Source organism: Pituophis catenifer, unplaced genomic scaffold (genome assembly GCF_029215685.1).
Source record: "Pituophis catenifer annectens isolate HBS135680 unplaced genomic scaffold, rPitCat1.0.hap2 SCAF_2, whole genome shotgun sequence".
Classification (NCBI taxonomy): domain Eukaryota; kingdom Metazoa; phylum Chordata; class Lepidosauria; order Squamata; family Colubridae; genus Pituophis; species Pituophis catenifer.
The window spans coordinates 203,987,975-204,006,499 of record NW_027256882.1 but is presented as its reverse complement, the minus strand read 5'-3'; the positions used below and the strand labels follow the sequence as shown (position 1 = coordinate 204,006,499).

The 18,525-nt window shown below is 39.1% G+C and overlaps 1 protein-coding gene across 1 annotated transcript in view; it reads left to right on the top strand.

Annotated features, from left to right (window-relative positions):
• PSD3 (pleckstrin and Sec7 domain containing 3) overlaps positions 1–18,525 on the top strand; it is a 185,564-nt gene that overhangs the window by 25,569 nt on the left and 141,470 nt on the right. The window contains exon 4 of the mRNA XM_070935477.1: positions 8,364–8,708. Within this exon, the coding sequence (XP_070791578.1) occupies positions 8,364–8,708 (345 nt within the window). The remainder of the gene's footprint in view (positions 1–8,363; positions 8,709–18,525) is intronic.

Here is an 18,525-nt window from a genome sequence, read left to right as displayed (position 1 = left end):
AGTAATCCGAAAATCACACCATACAAAGCTTTTTCACAACTGTAGATAGATCAGAAAGCACAGATCTAGTTTACCCTGGTTGGAAACCGGAGATAAAGTTGTGTAAAACAAATGCAATGGCTGAGCCTCTAGCGATGGAGAGCATTGCACAATTTCTGTGGGGTACTGCCAGTAACTTTCAAGTGAAGAACTTTCCATAAGGTCACATGCTATAGGTGAATTTAGTATTGAACCTTAGTATTTTGCTGGTCTATTCCCAGTAGGGTTCTTAAAAGGATTGGGGAGTTGGCAGTTGCTCAACAGAGCAGCCTCTTAAACCAACCATTAAAGAATCAATATTTGTAGCTATTTTGATTGGATGGATGAATATGTAGCACATCACCTTCATATTTAACCATCGCAGTAATTTTCAAATTATTTTGTGAAATTGCCTCTCCGATTCCTCCCTATTTAGCAAATCTTGTTTTTTTTTAAAAAAACAAAATGTGTTTGCACCATGTGCTGATGTGTTAGGATGCTTTGTGCATTTAAAAACAAGTAGTGGTAGTCCTCAATTTACAACAATTCATTTAGTGACTGTTCTGAAAAAAGGGATTTATGACTGTTTTTCACTTATGACCATTGTAGCATCCCCACGGTCACACGATCAAAATTCAGATGCTTGGCAAGTGGTTCATATTTATGACGGTTGCAGTATTGCAGTGTCCTGGGATCATGTGATCAACTTTTGCGACCTTCTGACAATCTGGGGAATCCAGAGTGACTTAATAACCATGTTACTAACTTAACAAATGCAATGATTCACTTAACAACTGTGGCAAGAAAACCGTAAAAATGGGACAAACTCACTTAAATGTTTCACTTAGCAACATAAATTTTGAGTTCAATTGTGGTCGTAACTCAAGGACTACCTGTGCTGTAATTCCTTTCGCATGGTTTTTTTTTTTCTGAACACTGGTTTTGCTTTGTTTTATTTTTAAATTAATAATTTGATCGACACATTTAAAGAACAGTAAATTGCTACATAAGAGAAAAAAGGAGGAGGGAAAGAGTGGTCGAAGTAAAAAAATTCAATAAATGAAGGATTTGCATTTATCATAAAGTTTAAATTAATTATTTAATTAAATGTATAAAACTAGGTCCATTATATCACTTTAACTAAAAAAAATCTCTGTAGAACTCTAAACATTAATGTTAACATTAATATCACCATCATTTGTTAATTTTTCCAAAATACTGTAAATGCATATAATCATATAAAAAAAAAAAAGGAAAAGGAAAAAAATAAAATAATTTTAACAAGGAGAAAGTTCAGTAGAAACAATACAATACTGTTTCAAATTCTTTCCCAATGTATCCAATTAACAATTGGGTCATCATGTTGAAATTGCTTTTAACAACTGTTTTTATGTCAATTATTTCCCCCTCAAAAACCATACTCTGTGAGTTTATCTTGTTGACTGACATCCAGAGAGCCATTTTTGCTTAAATTTAGACAAACTTCTGTTTTGTGCTTTTGCTTTGAAAATCCTTGGATTCTTCTATCGCAGCAGCAGTAAAGCTTGAATGAACAGCAACAAATTTTGATCCAATGCCAGCTACTGGACACTGTTTGAAATGCTAAATAGAACTGCAGTTGCTCCTTTTTAATTATTTTGGCTGTTCTGGCTGTTTGGCACAAGTCAAAATGTTCAGTCGTGGGATTACTGTCAGCAGATTGGGAAATTGAGAAGTCAAGGAAGAAACGAAAATGATGATCATCCATGAATTTGTGAGCAGGGGGTTCTCATGCAGATTTTTGAGACAACTCAGAGAATTTATGTGCTGAAGCATGTCCATATTAGAAGCATTTTAGTTTAATTTTGGCCAAATTGGTGCTCTTTCAATATATCGGACAACAACTCCCATTTTCCCAACCAGTATAGCTGGCAATATTGGCTGGGAATCTTAAATAATCATTATCTAGCAGATCAGGCAAAATCCCAGCTGACACAAGTCTTGATTTGGATGCCAGCTTGATACTTGCTGGTATCTTAGCATTGCTTGAGCACTCCCTGGAGTTGTTTGTTTATTTGTTTACTTATTTATTGATTTATCCTTTGTTGTTTTTATAAATAACTCAAGACAGTGAACACATACAAGGAAGTACGCCTTCCTCCTCCTATTTTCTCCACAACAACAATCCTGTGAGGTGATTTGGACAGAGAGAGAGAGAATGGCCCAAAGTCTCCCAGCCAGGCTTTGAGGCCTAAGGCAGGAGTAGAACTCACAGTCTCCTGGCTTGTAGCCTGGTGCTTTAACCACTAGACTAGACCAAATTGTGTCAGGAAAATCCTGCATGCTTACTGAATGTAAGTTATAAAGGAGCCTTGGTGGCGCAGCGGACTAAAGTGCTGTTAAGTAGCACTTAGCTGCCAGCTGCCTGCAATTACTGCAAGTTCAAATCTCACCAGGCTCAAGGTTGACTCAGCCTTCCATCCTTCCGAGGTAGGTAAAATGAGGACCCGGATTGTGGGGGCAATAAACTGACTTTGTATAAAAAAGAATACCGCTTGGTGGGGGGGGGGGGAGAAAGCCCTACTAAGCAGGTATATACAAAAGTATGAAGGCTATTGCTTAATGCATTGTAAGCCACCCTGAGTTTCCGGAGAAGGGCGGCATATAAATCGAACCAATAAATAAATACATACATACATACATACATACATACATACATACATACATACATACATACATAGGCATCTAAATAGGCAACCCTATCTCCTATTAAAGGCTTTACATACAATAGGCAAAGTTTGTAGGTTCCAAGGATTACCAGTACTTTGCAAATCTCTCCTTCCACTTTTTCTCAAGTGATTTCCCCCAGCATCTGAATATAACAGCTTCTTTTTCTCAGCTTTTCTTCCTGTTCAGTTGCTCCCTCCTTAGAATTTTTCTGGTACACATTTTGATTTGCCAAGCTACACAGCTATACAGCCTGCCATTTAGGGTGGTAGAGGATTTGAATTTTAAAAGATCTCTGCTTTTCCAACTTCCCAAGGTTATCCATAAGTGAATAGACAAAAACAAAAGAAAAAGAGACAGGCAAGTCCCTGGACACAGGCATGTGTGTTTGTATTTAGATTTAAATTTGCACTTGCCTCAGGGAGTTTAAGACAGGAAAATGGCTGTTTCTGTCTTCCTCAAAGGATGCATATGTTGTATGTGAGTATTGTTTGTGAAGGAGAAAATTCTAAGGTTACTTCAAGAGAACTTCATGAACTTCAGCCCACATTCAGCGCCGCACAGATAGTCTTCAACATATGACAAGTCACTTAGTGGCCATTCAGAGATACAATATATCTCCCCAAATGTATTCTGACAGCTGCCCCCCCCCCCCTGTGATCACCTGATTTTATGATTTTGGGTGCTCTGTAACCAGTCCCCATTTACAGCAGTTTGCAGTGTCCCACAGTAATATGACCATGATTTACAACAGTTACTTCTGGTTTATGGCAAAAAAAAGGTTCATTTAATGACCACCATATTCACTTAACAACTGCCACAAAAAAGTCCTAAAATCACATGATAATTCGCTTAATGACTGACATGGCTTAATGACTGTAATTCTGGGGTCAATTACAGTCACAAGCCAAAGACTACGTGTAACCACTACATATCCACAGTATTCTGCATCATCTCAGCCAATTTGGGACACATTTGGAATGTTAGAAACATATTATGGGCTTTCTCCTAAAATGATTGCTGGATGGAAAGGCTGGTCCGTTCACAAAAGGGCTGTCATGGGGGAGATAACAAATTGCAAAGAACTGACTTCCCAGAATATTACAAGGGGGGGGGATTGAAAAATTTCAGCAACTGGTTCGCTGCCTGGTTGCTGGGTGGGTGTGGCCATGGGGGCGTGACCTACTCAGCCTCCTGGACCACAGCGGGGGGGGGGACATTTTTGCCCTCCACAGGTTCTGGAGGCTTTTCTCGAGCCTCCAGGAGGGCAAAAAACAGCCTCCCCCGGCACTGGAGGTCCTCTGGAGGCCGGAAATGGGCCTGTTTTCGGACTTCTGGTATTTCCGTTAGGCCCGTTTTTCGCCCTCCCCAGGCTCCAGAGGGTTTTCTCAAGTCTCCGGGAGGGCGAAAATGAGCCCATTTCTGGACTTCCGGTAGGCCCGTTTTTCGCCCTCCCAGAGCCTCTGTGCGCACCCTGCACTTACCTGGCATCCAAAACAGGCCTCGTGGAGACTCCTGGGAGGGACGGGGTGGGTGGGGTCAGCCAGTCCTTGGAACAACCAGTTTGGCAAACCAGATTAAAATTAACAATCCGGTTCACTCAAACCGGTCTGAACTGCCTGAATCCCACCCTTGCTTACAACCTATTTTTTGTCTCTTCCACACAGGATGCTCTCTGCTCTTCATACTTTATGTTTGGTTTAAGTGCACTTCCAAACCCATTTTGGGGACTTCAAAGTTTTATAAATGAAGATGATGCTGGAAGCATTGTGGCAGCCTCACAGTTTGCAATTTTTGAAAAAAAGATTTTTTTTAAGACATGTAAAAAGACAACTGGATAGGTAACAAAGTAGACGTTTATAGTCACTTAGAATATGGCTTTTTCTCCATTTGGCTTTAATTTCAGAATTAGGCAAGCTATAGTCCCAATAGTTTTTTCCTCCTACAATTCCCACAGTTCTTTTCTTTGTCTACCCTGTTTCCCCCAAAGTAAGACATCCCCTGATAATAAGCCCAATTGGCCTTTTGAGTGCATGGCAATAAGGCCAAGCGCTTATTTCAGGGTTCAAAAAAAATATAAGACAAGGTATTATTTTTGGGGAAACACGGTATGCTTATGGTACCCAGATCTGATGGAAATTGGTTTAGAGAGCTGAATAATATCAAGGTGCTTGTAGAAACACAAAAAACATTATTCTGGAATTAGGAAGATAAATCTCCATTATATCCTTAGCCCACGTGCATATTAAGGGGTTCCCTTAATGAAATGTTTCCACTTTTTACTCAGCTCAAGCTCTCTTCTTTCCTAAGATAAACTGTTTTGCTGTTCTTACAAGCAGATAGGGTCAGTTTATTCTTATACTATGAATGATTTATTAGTATGTTCTTTAATCACAGTTTGCATAAATAGGTTTTAATTTACATGGTAAGTAAACACTTAATGGTATAAACAAAATGTAGAAATGAGTAATGTGATAAATTTAATTGTAAACACAACAGCAGGAGTCTTGACTGTAACGTACCTTAGTTAAATTGTTCTAATAAATAGCCTTCTGGATGTCATAGCAACTGCTTTATCAGTGCTATGACTAAGCATGGGTTGGTCTTTCTTTACAAAATGAGGGACGTGGATTATACTGCTTACCATCATGGAATATCTCATGAGAATAATTTTTATTTGATCTAATAATTAAGTGGATGAAAGGATTTTCCAAGTAACTTAACCCAATAAACACTTATAGCTGATGTAAGGAAAATAATTTGATATACATATAAAATAGCGCAGTGATTTATTTAACATAACTGTCAGGCACAGGAAGTTGGGAGCCAGAGTTAGGTTCAAAATGAATACAAGTTTATTTCATGCTGCCTCTAAACAAGAACCTGAACTACTAACAGTCAAGGTAAATACATATTATGTCAGGGTATTTATGAATAAACCATAAGAAGTCAAGCTAAACCTGTTAGTTTTAGCTTCACGTGTGAATCAGGCCAATGATTAAGCTTCGGTTAAGAGATTAGAGGAAAAAGAAAGGTATTTCCAGTGGTCTTAGTTGTGATGCAATTTAATATTGGCACTTGTGATGCTTTTATTTAAAACATCTAAGATCCTCTTGAATACCATTAGTTAACTAGTTTTGAATCATATTTAAAAGGAAACCCTGTTTTCGATTAAGTACTATAAATAACTGACAGTCCAGGCCCAATTTAAGATTTAGGCCAATCACCAGAGTGGAGGAATGAAAGAATGAGGGCACATTCTGTTTTCAAAGTCCTCTCTTTGATTTTTTAAAGAAAGATTAAGAAATTGAAAGTGTTATGTCATGGTGCAGGGGCTTAATACTTTTAGAGATTTTTAAGATTCCACAATCTGTACCTTATGATCTCTGAGGCAAATTGCAGCTTGGGGAAGACGTGTGGAAGGATTAAAAGATGTTAACTTTAAATTTCCACACATTCTCATTCCTTGGCTTGGTTGCTGATCGTGATAATTTAGAAAGGACCAAATAGTTTGGTTTGCCAAGATTTAGGTCTTCCTCAAACAGGATAAGAGTTCTTCTCTGTGATGTCCATTGCACATTTTCAAGATCAAACTATTCAGAAGCAGAGCAGATGCTCCAATTCCTGATTTTTTAAAATTAGTTTATAATATAAAATACAAAAATACAAAAGAAAATAGGGGAGGGAGAAGGGAAAGGAAAAAGGTAGAGAAAGGGGAAAAAAGAAAGAAAAGGTGTTGATTTCAAGGCAATTTGACCCTTTGGTGCAGTAAAATAAGATAATAGCATCAAACCTCAGCTTTTTACTTTTTACATAATAGTATAAACTAGCCACAAACCTTCTAATTGATAAAACCCCAAATCTAAGTTTCATTTTCCCCCCACCTCAAGCACAAAGTCCAGAATCAGTTTCCAAGTACAAACAAAATTGTGTTCTTTTCTTTAATCAAAGCAGTCAATTTAGCCATCTCTGCTAACTCCATCAACTTTTGCAGCCATTCATCTGTCCTTCCATTTTTGTGCATAAAGTAATCTTGCTGCCATCAATATATACAGGTAGTCCTTGACTTATGACCACAATTGAACCCAAAATTTCTGTTTGTTAAGTGAGACATTTGTTAAGTGAGTTTTCTCCCATTTTACGACATTTCCTGCCCAAGTTGTTAAGTGAATCACTGCAGTTAATAAGTAAGTAACCTGGTTGTTAAGTGAATCTGGTTTCCCTATTGACTTTGCTTGTCAGAAGGTTGCAAAAGAGGATCACATGACTCTGAGATAGCAATAGCAATAGCACTTACACTTATATACTTTACAGCCCTCTCTAAGCGGTTTACAGAGTCAACATATTGCCCCTAACTGTTGTGGCCCGTCAGCGGGCCCACATTTTACCGACCTCTGAAGGATGGAAGGTTGAGTCAACCTTGAGCCTGGTGAGATTCGATCTGCCAAATTGCTGGCAGCCGGTGATCAGCAGAAGTAGCCTGTAGTACTGCTCTCTAACCACTGAGCTACCGCGGCTCATTGAGATGCTGCAAGTATAAACCAATAGGCAAAAATCTGAATTTTGATCACATGATCATGGGGATGCTGCAAAAGTAACTGTGAAAAATGGTCATAAGTCACTTTTTTCAGTGCCTCTGTAACTTCGAAAGGTCACTAAATGAACTGTTGCAACTCGAAGACTATCTATATAACATCAAAGTTCCAAATTATTTCCCCAAGTCTTTTTCCATTAAACCCAAAAAGAAAAGTTTCTGGTTTCATCGTCATATTTAATTTGAGAATCTTTTGTATTAAGATGTGAACCCTACTCCAATATTTCTTTGCTTTGTTTCATGTCCACCATAAATGATAAAAGGTCCTGGAATAGTCCCAGTCTATTCAGAAGCAGAACAGGTCCTGTGTTAGTTTTTTAATGCTCCGATTCTTGTTTCAGTCGTACCAAAGGAATGGCGTTGTGACAGGGCTTTGTGGAGCAAAGCAGCAAGTTTTGAAACCTTGCAGATATATGCATATGTGTATCTATAACATTAATAGTGATATGGAAAAACTATTCAGCACAGAAGCACCATTATGCTTTCTTGAGTCCTTTTGAACTTAAAACCTTGAGAATGCATTAATTGTAGAATATAAGAAAAAGAAGGAAAAAAGACTCTAACATTTATCTTCCAGGCCTCCAAATACTCATTCTCTCTCTAGTTCTAATCTTTCCTGTTGTTGCTTTTTTTTAAAAAAATAATAATTGCCTGAGCTGTTGGAAGAAAGGATTTAGTAGCTCCAGAATCTCTGAAAAGTAATCTAAAATAAGAGACACACAATGCGCCTTTTTCACCCCGTTGAACACAATGAGCTGATGTTTCTTAGCACACATCATCCCATTGCAGGGACTTTTGTTTCTACTCCATCCTGGGTTTGAATGTGGGGGGGATGGAAAGTCACAGGGAGAAAGACAAAAGTGTCTGTTTTCCATCAAGACAATTGTAACCAGACTTTAAACGCTGGTACATAACGATCAAAAGGAATGGCTGTTTGTATGTGTCTGCTTGAAACCACTGATATGAGAAAATGTGAACATGCCCACATGTACGCTTATAAAGTAAACTAAAGCACTTTTTTTTTAAAACCAATTTTGATTCCTAGGCTAATGGAGGAGGAAGAAGGGCTCAGTGGGAGAATGGAAGATGTCCTTGGGCAACTCTCTGAAATCTCAACAGATGTGTACAGCTCCCAGTTTGAAAGCATTCTGGACAATGCATCTTTATATTACAGTGCCGAGTCACTAGAAACGTTATATTCTGAGCCTGACAGCTACTTCAGCTTTGAAATGCCACTCACTCCAATGATCCAGCAACGTATCAAAGAAGACGCTCAGTTTTTAGAAAGGACTCCCGGAGGGGTGATGAGAAAGGACTCTTGCAATGGAGTCGCCAATGGACTTGGAGACGTTAAAGAGTCAGACCTTGCTGCAGCTTGTCCTTTGGAAAGGTAACGAGAGAGGATTGTCTTCACAATATTTGTGGCTTTGGTTGCATCTCGCTGATGATAATGAATTGAACATCCTCCCTTCTTCCCCGTTCCGATGAATCTCTTTTTAGGGTTGCAACTTTTTAAAACACGAAAAGAATGTTTGCTACTGGGTCTGCCAGTTTTTGATTTTGCTGATTTTGTTCCCATTTGTGACCTTCCTGTTTGCAGTGTGAAATGGTGTTCACAAATCCTGTACAGAGTGCTTAATCCAAGGGCCAAATATGACACTTCAACTTGAGTGCTGTTCTTTGGGTATGTTACTGTTTCTAAAAAAAACCCCCAAAAAACAGAATGGCAGTGGGGTGAAATAGAAAGGATTAACCTTTATGTGCCTTGATAATACTGATCTCACAAATTTGCAGTAATTTATCTTGTGTAATTCTTGAAGTGTGTAGTAGTTGTTGGTTTCCTGCTGTGAAATAGTATTGTGCTTTTACAATAATTTTTCCGCTGTATCTTGGTTTTGTTTGAGGAATTGGTATGCTTTTTTGGGGGGGGGGGAAATTATTTATTTATTTATTTATTAGTCCAATTTATATGCCGCCCTTCTCCATAGACTCAGGGCAGCTTACAATGCATTATAGCAATAGCCTGCATATTTTTTTGTATATACCTGCTTATTAGGGCTTTCGCCCCCCCCGCAAGCGATGTTGTTCTATACAAAGTTGTCTTATTGCCCCCATAATCCGGGTCCTCAATTTACCTACCTCGAAAGGATGGAAGGCTGAGTCAACCTTGAGCCTGGTGAGATTTGAACTTGCACTAATTGCAGGAAGCTGGCAGCTAAATGCTAGCACTTAACAGCACTTTAGTCCACTGCACCACCGAGGCTCTTCATTTTGATTTCTATTGAGGATATGCAGCTGAAATAATATGGTCCTGTCATACTAGGTACCTAAAGAGTGTTGTGCAGGGCTGTCAAACTCACAGCCCGCGGGCCGGATGTGTCACATGCTGGCCACGCCCACGCCTAGTTTAGCGAAGGGAAAAAAGTCCCAATACAACACGTGACGTTGCTGTGATGTCGTGAGTTTGACACCCCTGTCAGTGCTAGGAAGTGAATAACACTATATTGCCAGTAAATATATTTGAGTCAACCTTTGCAGCTTCCACATAACAGTGATAAAGAAGCTGAAAGGTTTGGATCACATAGCATACTAGAAGTGTATTTTAAGATCAAAATGTGCAACCTCTGCTCTCACAGCAAATTCCCATAGATGGGAAAGGTGCTGCAACACGTGATTATGCCAGCATGTGGCCAGCGGCAGGTTGGAAATTTATAGTATCATTGGGTTGGAGGGGATTATGGAGGCCTTCTAGTCCAACCTCCTGCCCAGTTCAGGTATTCTGATACCATCCTGTGTGCAGGTTTAAAAAAAAAAACAAACTTCCAGGGATGGAGCTCTTATGATTTCAGGAAAGGGGCTATTCAGCTTTTTAATAGCTCTCATGGAAAATTCTTCTTATTTCAAATTTGAATTTATTAAGCTTTGGTTAATTGGTTCTTGTCCAGAGAATATACCCCCCCCCCCGGTAATATCCCTTCATGTATTAGAAGACAGTTATCATGTCTCCCCTCAGTCTTCTTTTCTTTAGGCTGAATATACCAAGTTCCTTTGATCTCTTTTTGTATGTTTTAGCCTCCAAGCATCTTATCGTCCTTAACATTCTTTGCACTCTTTCCAATTTCTCAGTGTCTTTCTTGTATTGTGGTGATGTCAACCTCCTGAGGTAATCCAGACAGGAAGCACTCCCAGATGAACTAGTACTACTATATTTTAAGGTTACATTAACAGTATCTCACAAGTATGAAAGTACATCTCTCCCCCACTGCCTTTACTGCCCAAGCAACTAGGAAAGGTCCCTTGTCAAACATTTGCCCTGTCCACATTCCTTCTATGGCTAAGTTGCCTTTTATCTGATTGCTTCCTTGGCTGAGGCCCTTCCTTGTTTCCCAAGGTCATTCTCACATACCATTAGAGTTTATCAATAAACACAGTGTGAAGTTTGATCAGTGCAGTGGAGAGCAGTACTATCACTTCCCATGATTTTGACATTGCAGATGGTCCTCGATTTACTACAGCTCATTTAGTGATCACTCAAAGTTACAATAACACTGAAAAAAGTGACTTATGGCTGTTTTTCACACTTACGACCATTGCAGCTTCCCCATGGTCACGTTATCAAAATTCAGACACTTGGCAACTGGTTCCTATGTATGATGGTTGCAGTGTCCTGGTGTCATGTGATCAGCTTTTGCGACCTTCTGACAAACAAAGTTAAGGGGAAGACAGAATCGCTTAACAACCGTGTTACTAACTAAACAACTGCAGTGATTCACTTAACAACTGTGGCAAGAAAGGTCGTAAAATGGGGGAAAATTCACTTAATGACTATTTCACTTAGCAACAAAAATTTTGGGTTCAATTGTGGTTGTAAGTCAATGACTATTTGTATATCTCTATTGATGAAGCGTAAACTGCATTAGCTTTCTTGGCAGCTGTGGCACATTGCTAATTCATCTTTATCCTGTGATCTATCAATACTTCCAGATCCTTCTGCCAAGAATTATTGCTAAGCCAGGTATCACCTATCTTGTACCTGTGCATCTGGTTTGTCCTGCCAAAGTGTGGAACCTTGCATTTTTCACCACTGAACATGTTGTTGGATGGGATCCATTCAAGTCTTCTCTCTCTCTCTCCCACCTTCTCTCTTCTCTCTTTTCTCTCTCTCTCCTCTCTTTTCTCTTCCTCCCCCCCACCACACAAAGCATATTTTTTCCAATGAAGCCTTTTGTTTGAAGGAATTAGAAAACAGAATTTGAATGTGTGCAGCTTCATCCCTTCCTTTCTCCTTTCCCACCTCTTCTAATGCTATCTTTTACATTAAAGTTCTCTAAAAATAAAACCAGTCTTCCATTTCTCGTACATATTTTACATGGCAAAATGCAAATCATTTTCAATATAAACATCTTGGCAAGTATTCATAACTGATGTGTCAGCTATGGGTCCCTCCCAGCAAATTACTGGTGCTGTATATGAAACGAGGCACAGACTTGGGATTTTCTCTTTCACATTGACTTTAAGTTAGATGTCTGAAGAGGAGATATTGCTATGGTAAGAGACAACCTTCCTAAAAACTTATTCATTATATGAATAAACCTTAATCTTAGTTTAGGAAATCCCAAAATCTGCCTTGAATTATAAAGTTTGGAACTTTTAGAAAATGTTGGCTTTTATAATCTGCCTTCACTTCATTTTTTTCATTTCTTTCAATGTTTATCATTCCTTTTCAGCCATGTTTCATCAAACTGATGTTGGCTGTGCCCAGAAGCTAAGCAAAGTTGAGCCTGATTGGTATTTGAATGAGAGACCATGAGGAATGTCAAGATTGTAGGCTGGGCTGGGAAAAAAACAGCGGTAGATCACTTTTGTGCTGTTGGAAGAAAAGAGTATGATGATATGAATGTGGATGCCAGGCAGAAACTGAGTTTAAGTCAAATCAGATTTAATGTGAGGAGGTTACAAAAGATGGTAGTTACCCAGTTGATTGTCAAAAACGAAGCAGTATTTGATGTAATTACGGCTGGATGAGAGAATTTAAGAAATCTCAGGGTTGTAAACTAGTCTGGCAATTTGGGAAAAAAAACTTTTTGGAATAAAGTATTGTAATGGCAATGTACTTTGGTATTCTTGCAAGAAAATACTGATGTGTCTGTGAAGTCATCAGCCAATTTCAACTCAAAGAGACTAAACATTGCTAAGATGAAGCATGTACAGCTTCAGTCGCTCTGCAATATACTGCTTCAAAATACGAGACTTTTAAGAACAAATCTTGGGTCCTAAATAAAATATGAGCAAGAATCCAAAGTGTTTAACTCAAGCATGTTAAGTGTCAGCAATGGACCATTTCTGTAGTTCATTTCATGACAGATGGAAAGCCATGGCTGAACTAATCTCTAAGGAAAATGGCAAACAGATTTGGTTATAAACTGGATCATAAAGCTAAATATATCTCCTGCTTCTCCCATTTAATGTGAATGTGCTTTTCGGGTTGGCTGTGGTCGCTGTTTGGTAATGTGCTTTTGCTGAGATTTTGTTTTTAAAGTACACATAAACAAATCTGCTATTACAGTTTTTGTTTTGTTTTGGAAGGGTTTAGGATTTTGTGGTCTCTGGTTTTAGGAATAAACATTTATAGTAATAACATTTTTTTTTTTTTGTTAAAAGCCTGCCATTATGATAAGGCAGATTAGGGGTGGAAGAGGGATTTGAAAGATTCCTAATGTGAAATTATTTCATTTAGTGGGTAGGACCCCTAATGTTGAGGTCTGGATTTCAGGAGGATCAGGAGCTATGGATAGATCCCATGACTATAGTATACCTCCAAAGAGATGCTTTATGTTTTCTTGTGAGCAGCAAAACATTTGTCTACGTGTTATAATTGCCTCAGGCAAGAAATCTTTAAAATATCACCTGCAGACCAGAATAAGTTTACAAAGGACATAAAGATTGCCACAGAATAAAAATAAAAATTAAGGAACATTTAAAAGACTTTTCTTTGAAATCTTAAATCAGCAGAGGCTGACTTAAATTTGGCTAGAAATTATCCATTTCTTCCCATGGTTTTCTTTCTCTGGACATGTATAATACAACTGCATTGCAGTTTTAAATTCAGAAACTTTTCAGACAGCCTCTCATACAGCTGATCCCATTTACAGATCGGAAAATAAAAGGGAAAAAAAAGTTGGATTGTGTAACCATAGATGAATAATTCCTTGGACTAGCCTGCTTTGAGTCCAAGCAATGCTATCATGACAGCAAAATGTTAAATCTGGAAATGCATTATTTTGGAAATGCATTAAGCAGCCAACAGAGGTCCCCTAAGAGCTGTGAGTTCACTGTAGAATTCAGAGTAGAATCACTTGTGGTTTCCTGTTCAGGGAACAAAACGTCTCCAAGTGATGATGCTAATTCTTAGTAATCCTATTTAGATGCGCAGAAAGGCAGAGGAAGGGTCTTGGAAATGCTAGGAATTCTTGAACTTATTTCACTGGTAGAAAATAGGCAGCAAGTAGGGGACACAGCTTTCTTTGGTCCAACATGTCAGTGGTGACAAGATTGAGCAAAAATCACAGAGTTTCAATACTAAGTAGGAATTACTGGACTTTCTAGGTCTGTACAACCACACCCTCAGTTCTGCTTTTGGTTTGACACACAAAGATCGTAGGAACTAAATGTATTTTTTTTTTAAAAAAAATTGGCCTGTGGCTGAGCAACTGGGATAGGATCAGCAAAGCAACCTCAAGCCTGTATTCTGGGTGGAACAAGCCGGTAGTCACATTGGCTGAGGTTGAAAACTTTGCCCAGGATGGCTGAAGATTTAGAAGTGGCCAGGGGAGGGAGAGAAATGCTCTGAAACATGGAGGTGTAAGTGCAAATATTGGGAGAAAATAGTGAAGTGAAACAAGATCCTGAGGGGGTGGAGTTGGGAGGCTGAAGACAAGGAACTGGTGCAGTTGGACAAGGACTCCTGGCTTAGGTCTTCCTGCCCAGACTGGATTTTACCTTCTTTTATGAATGTGGATGATGGAAGTGGTAATCCAACATGTTTTATGTGTGTTGAATTGGAAATGGCTACCATATGCTGATGGGGGTGGTGGTTCTGAATAAATGTAGCCTGCCTGCCTGCCTGCCTTCCTTCCTCCCTCCCTCCCTCCCTTCCCTTTCCTTCCCTTCCCTTCCCATTCCACCCCACCCCACCCCACCCGAACCTAGCCATCAAATGGCTGAAAAAAGCTGAACAGGAGATGAGGTGGCGTAAAAAGAAGTGGAGCAGAGTAGACAGTGATCTTGTGAGCAGAAACCTAAGGAAGCAATGGCTGATGGAGGCATGAAGGCGGACACATCGAAAATGATGGAGAATGGTTGTGCAGCTTAGAAACAAAGTGGGAAGGCGAGTGGGGAGGTGAGGGAAGGAAGTTAGATGCAAATAAGTTTCCTGAGACTAGATCACTCCCCACCCTCTGTGACTTCCTCCCCAGTGATACCCTCCAGAGGAGGACTTCCTGAATTCCTAGCCAGAATGCTAATGGCTTTTCTCTGTAGCAGAGTGGATAGGAAGTCCCAAGGCTACATACCCAACATTGCCTCCCAGGTATTTTAATCTGCCAAGAGATTAAAATGCTCTGCTATGTTGAAGCTTCAGTTTGAACTTCCAACTTCTAATGCCACCAAAGTGATCTCACAACTGTAAAAAAGAGAAGAAACAGGGAGTCAGCATAAGGGCTGAATGTCAGAAATAGGTTTGAATCAATGAATGGTCTCTTTTTTTCAGCCCAAGTTGTAACACGTATGCTGTTTTCCAAGTGATGACTCCAGATGAGTAAATTCACATTCATTGACATTCATTGGGTCCACATTAGGAGGTGTGATACAACACATTTTAAATGCTAAAGTTGGACTAGGATATACACTCATTGGCAAAATATTCATTGGTATCTAGGCAGGTCTGCATAGAAATAAAGCGGTTTGTTTGTTGTCGGACTAATAGCATCCTGTCCTTATTTGCTCTGCAACGAGAGACATATTGCATTTCTTTATAATCTTCATCTTTAGTGAAGCTTGACCCATTTATATTCAAGGATGAATAGGAGGCAATTTTGTCCTCATTCTTCTAAGATAGGGTAAAAATGATTGGGTAGAAAGTGATAAGGTGCATGTGGACATTATTAAGGGACTGTACCAATTTCCTATTTCATCAAGGATATATTTAGCGCTGACTTTTTTTCTTGCTCTTCCCATTCTGTCTGTCCTCAGTCAGAAAAAGTAATGGTCTGGCGGGGGGGGGGGGTAGATGATGTAGTCCAACAATATATGGAAACCATAAGTGAGTCACTCTTGTGTTAGAAATACTTGCTCATGAGAATAGGAGGGTTTGGGAATGTGAGAGGATTTCAAGATTCATTTAGCCAAGATGGCAGCTCCAGAAGTAAAGATAAAGAATGTTGAATTGCTGGGAGCAAGAGAGATGTCTATTGAATCTATGGTTGTAACTACAAGAGATTTAGCTGAAGACTACTCGGTAGCCAATTCTATGAACTATAGAGGAACAATATTCACCCCTTTTTGAGCCACGAACTGTTTGTTAACTTGATTGGTGTGCTTGAGTAGATGAGGCTAGGACCAAAGCTAGAATTAATTTAAATTACACATAGTTAATATGATTACTTATATTAATATGATTATTGTTCCTGGGGAGGAAAGCTATGGCAAATCTAGCTTACTAAAAAGCAGAGACATCACCCTGCCAACAAAAGTGCGTATAGTCAAGGCCATGGTTTTCCCAGTTGCAATGTATGGCTGTGAAAGTTGGACCATAAGAAAGGCTGAGTGCCAAAAAATTGAGGCCTTTGAACTATGGTGCTGGAGAAGACTCCTGCGAGTTCCTTGGACTGCATGGCAATCAAACCAGTCAGTCCTAGAGGAGATCAACCCTGACTGCTCTTTAGAAGGCCAGATCTTGAAGAGGAAATTCAAATACTAATGAGAAGGAAGGACTCACTGGAGAAGAGCCTAATGCTGGGAAAGATTGAGAGCAAAAGAAGAATGGGATGATAAAGAATGAGGTGGCTGGATGGAGTCACTGAAGCAGTAGGCATGAACTTAAATGGACTCCAGAGGATGGTAGAGGACAGGAAGGCCTGGAGGAACGTTGTCCATGGGATCACGATGGGTCAGACACGACTTCGCAGCTAAGAACAACACATAAGATTACTCTCCATGAATTTTTCTCTTCTATCATATGAAAAGTTGATCATGGAGGAGCTTTGAGGAGTCTTATGCATTTCTTGGAGAATAGTAAAATCCTTGCTCCACATCCAAAAGATGGGAGAAGCCCTAATTTTGTAATTGCTATGAGATAGTAATTTGGTAGATCAATGATAGATGATCAATGAGTCTTAGAAACTGGCCACAATTTTCTTGGAAGAGCAGTAGGCCTTTGGAGCCTATTTCATTCTGGTGCTAGTTACCGGGTTCCCTTTTAGTCCCAGGCTGCTTACATCAGGACTTTTCTGCAAATGCAAACAAAGCAAAATCATTATTCTCAGCTGGCAAGTATAGCTTAGTAGGGCAGATATTCCTCTGTACAGATAAGTTTTCACTTTGTTCCTAACCTTTCTTTAAGAATTTGGGGGGAGTTACTACAGGTAGTCCTCGATTTACAACAGTTCACTTAGTGACTGTTCGAAGTTACAACGGCACTGGAAAAAGTGACTTATGACCATTTTTCACACTTATGACCTTTGGAGCATCCCCATGGTCACGTGCTTTACATTTGGATGCTTGACAACTGATTCACATTTATGACGGTTGCAGTGTCCAGGGAGCATGTGATCACTTTTTGCAGCCCTCTGACAAGGAAAGTCAGTGGAGAAGCCAGGTTCACTGAACAACCGTGTTACTAATTTTAACAACTGCAGTGATTCATCTAACGCATGTGGCAAGAAAAATCGTAAAATGAGGCAAAACTCACTTAACAAATTTCTCACTTAACAACATAAATTTTGGGCTCAGTTGTGGTCATAAATTGAGGACTACCTGTATATATTGTCAAAATTTCCAATTTGGGCCCACAGGCCATTGCTACATTGGGACAATACAGTTAGCTTTTAATTATTTTTATTTTATCTATATTTTATCTATATTTTATTTTATTTTATTTCGTTTCATTTCATTTCATTTCACTTCATTTCATTTCATTGTATTTTATTTTTTGTATCATTTGCTTCAAGAACACTCAGGTTGTGAAATCACAGCTGCTAGTTCTTTAACTGATTTTGGCCTCCATATGCATATAATTCTTCCCAAGAACCTAGCGTGTTTGTAATGTATCAGCTAACAGGTCGAAGCAGTGTGGCCTTTGCTAATTGACAACTGGAAATTTCGTCAATGTGAGATTTTCTAAGTGCTGTTTAAGAGTGTTTGGTAGAGCACCCAGTGTGCTGATAACCAATGAGACCTCATGGCTGGTTTCTGTGGTAATATTTCAATTTTTGAATTTCAGATTGTGATACTTGGTGATCTTCTCCAATTCTTTGTCTTTACTGTCTCCAGGTATTCCCACATCAATTATTCACACTTCCTTTTCAAAGTTAGATCTGGTGTGTAGGCCAGTCAGTTATTTCACCAATAAACGATGCAGTTCTTCATCTGATGCTGGCCAATGTTTGATTTTCCTTGCCCTTTTCTTCACGATCACTGCTGTTACTAAAAGTTATTTCATTTCACCTTCTTTTTTTTATTCTTCCCTCCCTCCTTTATCGAACCTGCATTCTTGTTTTTCTTTGGCTTGTCCCGTATCTGCATCCAGAATTGCACCTTTTTTTCTTTGTTTACTGATTCATCACTGTCTCTCTATTGATGAATTGGTAGAAACATTTTTGATTTGACTGAAATTGAAGATTCTGCCTATAATGTGCAGTTCAAACTTTGATCAGTTTATCTTCTTGTCTAAAGCTGTTATTTGCTGCTTTATTATTTCCAGTGCTTCCTTAAATCTTCCTTGTTTCTAGGTGATGTTATTTGTTCAGATATTCTTTGATCTTCTTGTTCTTCAGCTTCTTTGTTTTCATCTGTTCTAATTTGCTTGCATTAGATCTTCGCATGCTGATCTTATTTTCCTACCTGATCTTCCATTTTGATGGTGCACTATTCGTGTTTTTTTTTTCTTGTTTGTTAATTTTGCACCCCAGATACTCACTTATAACTGCAGC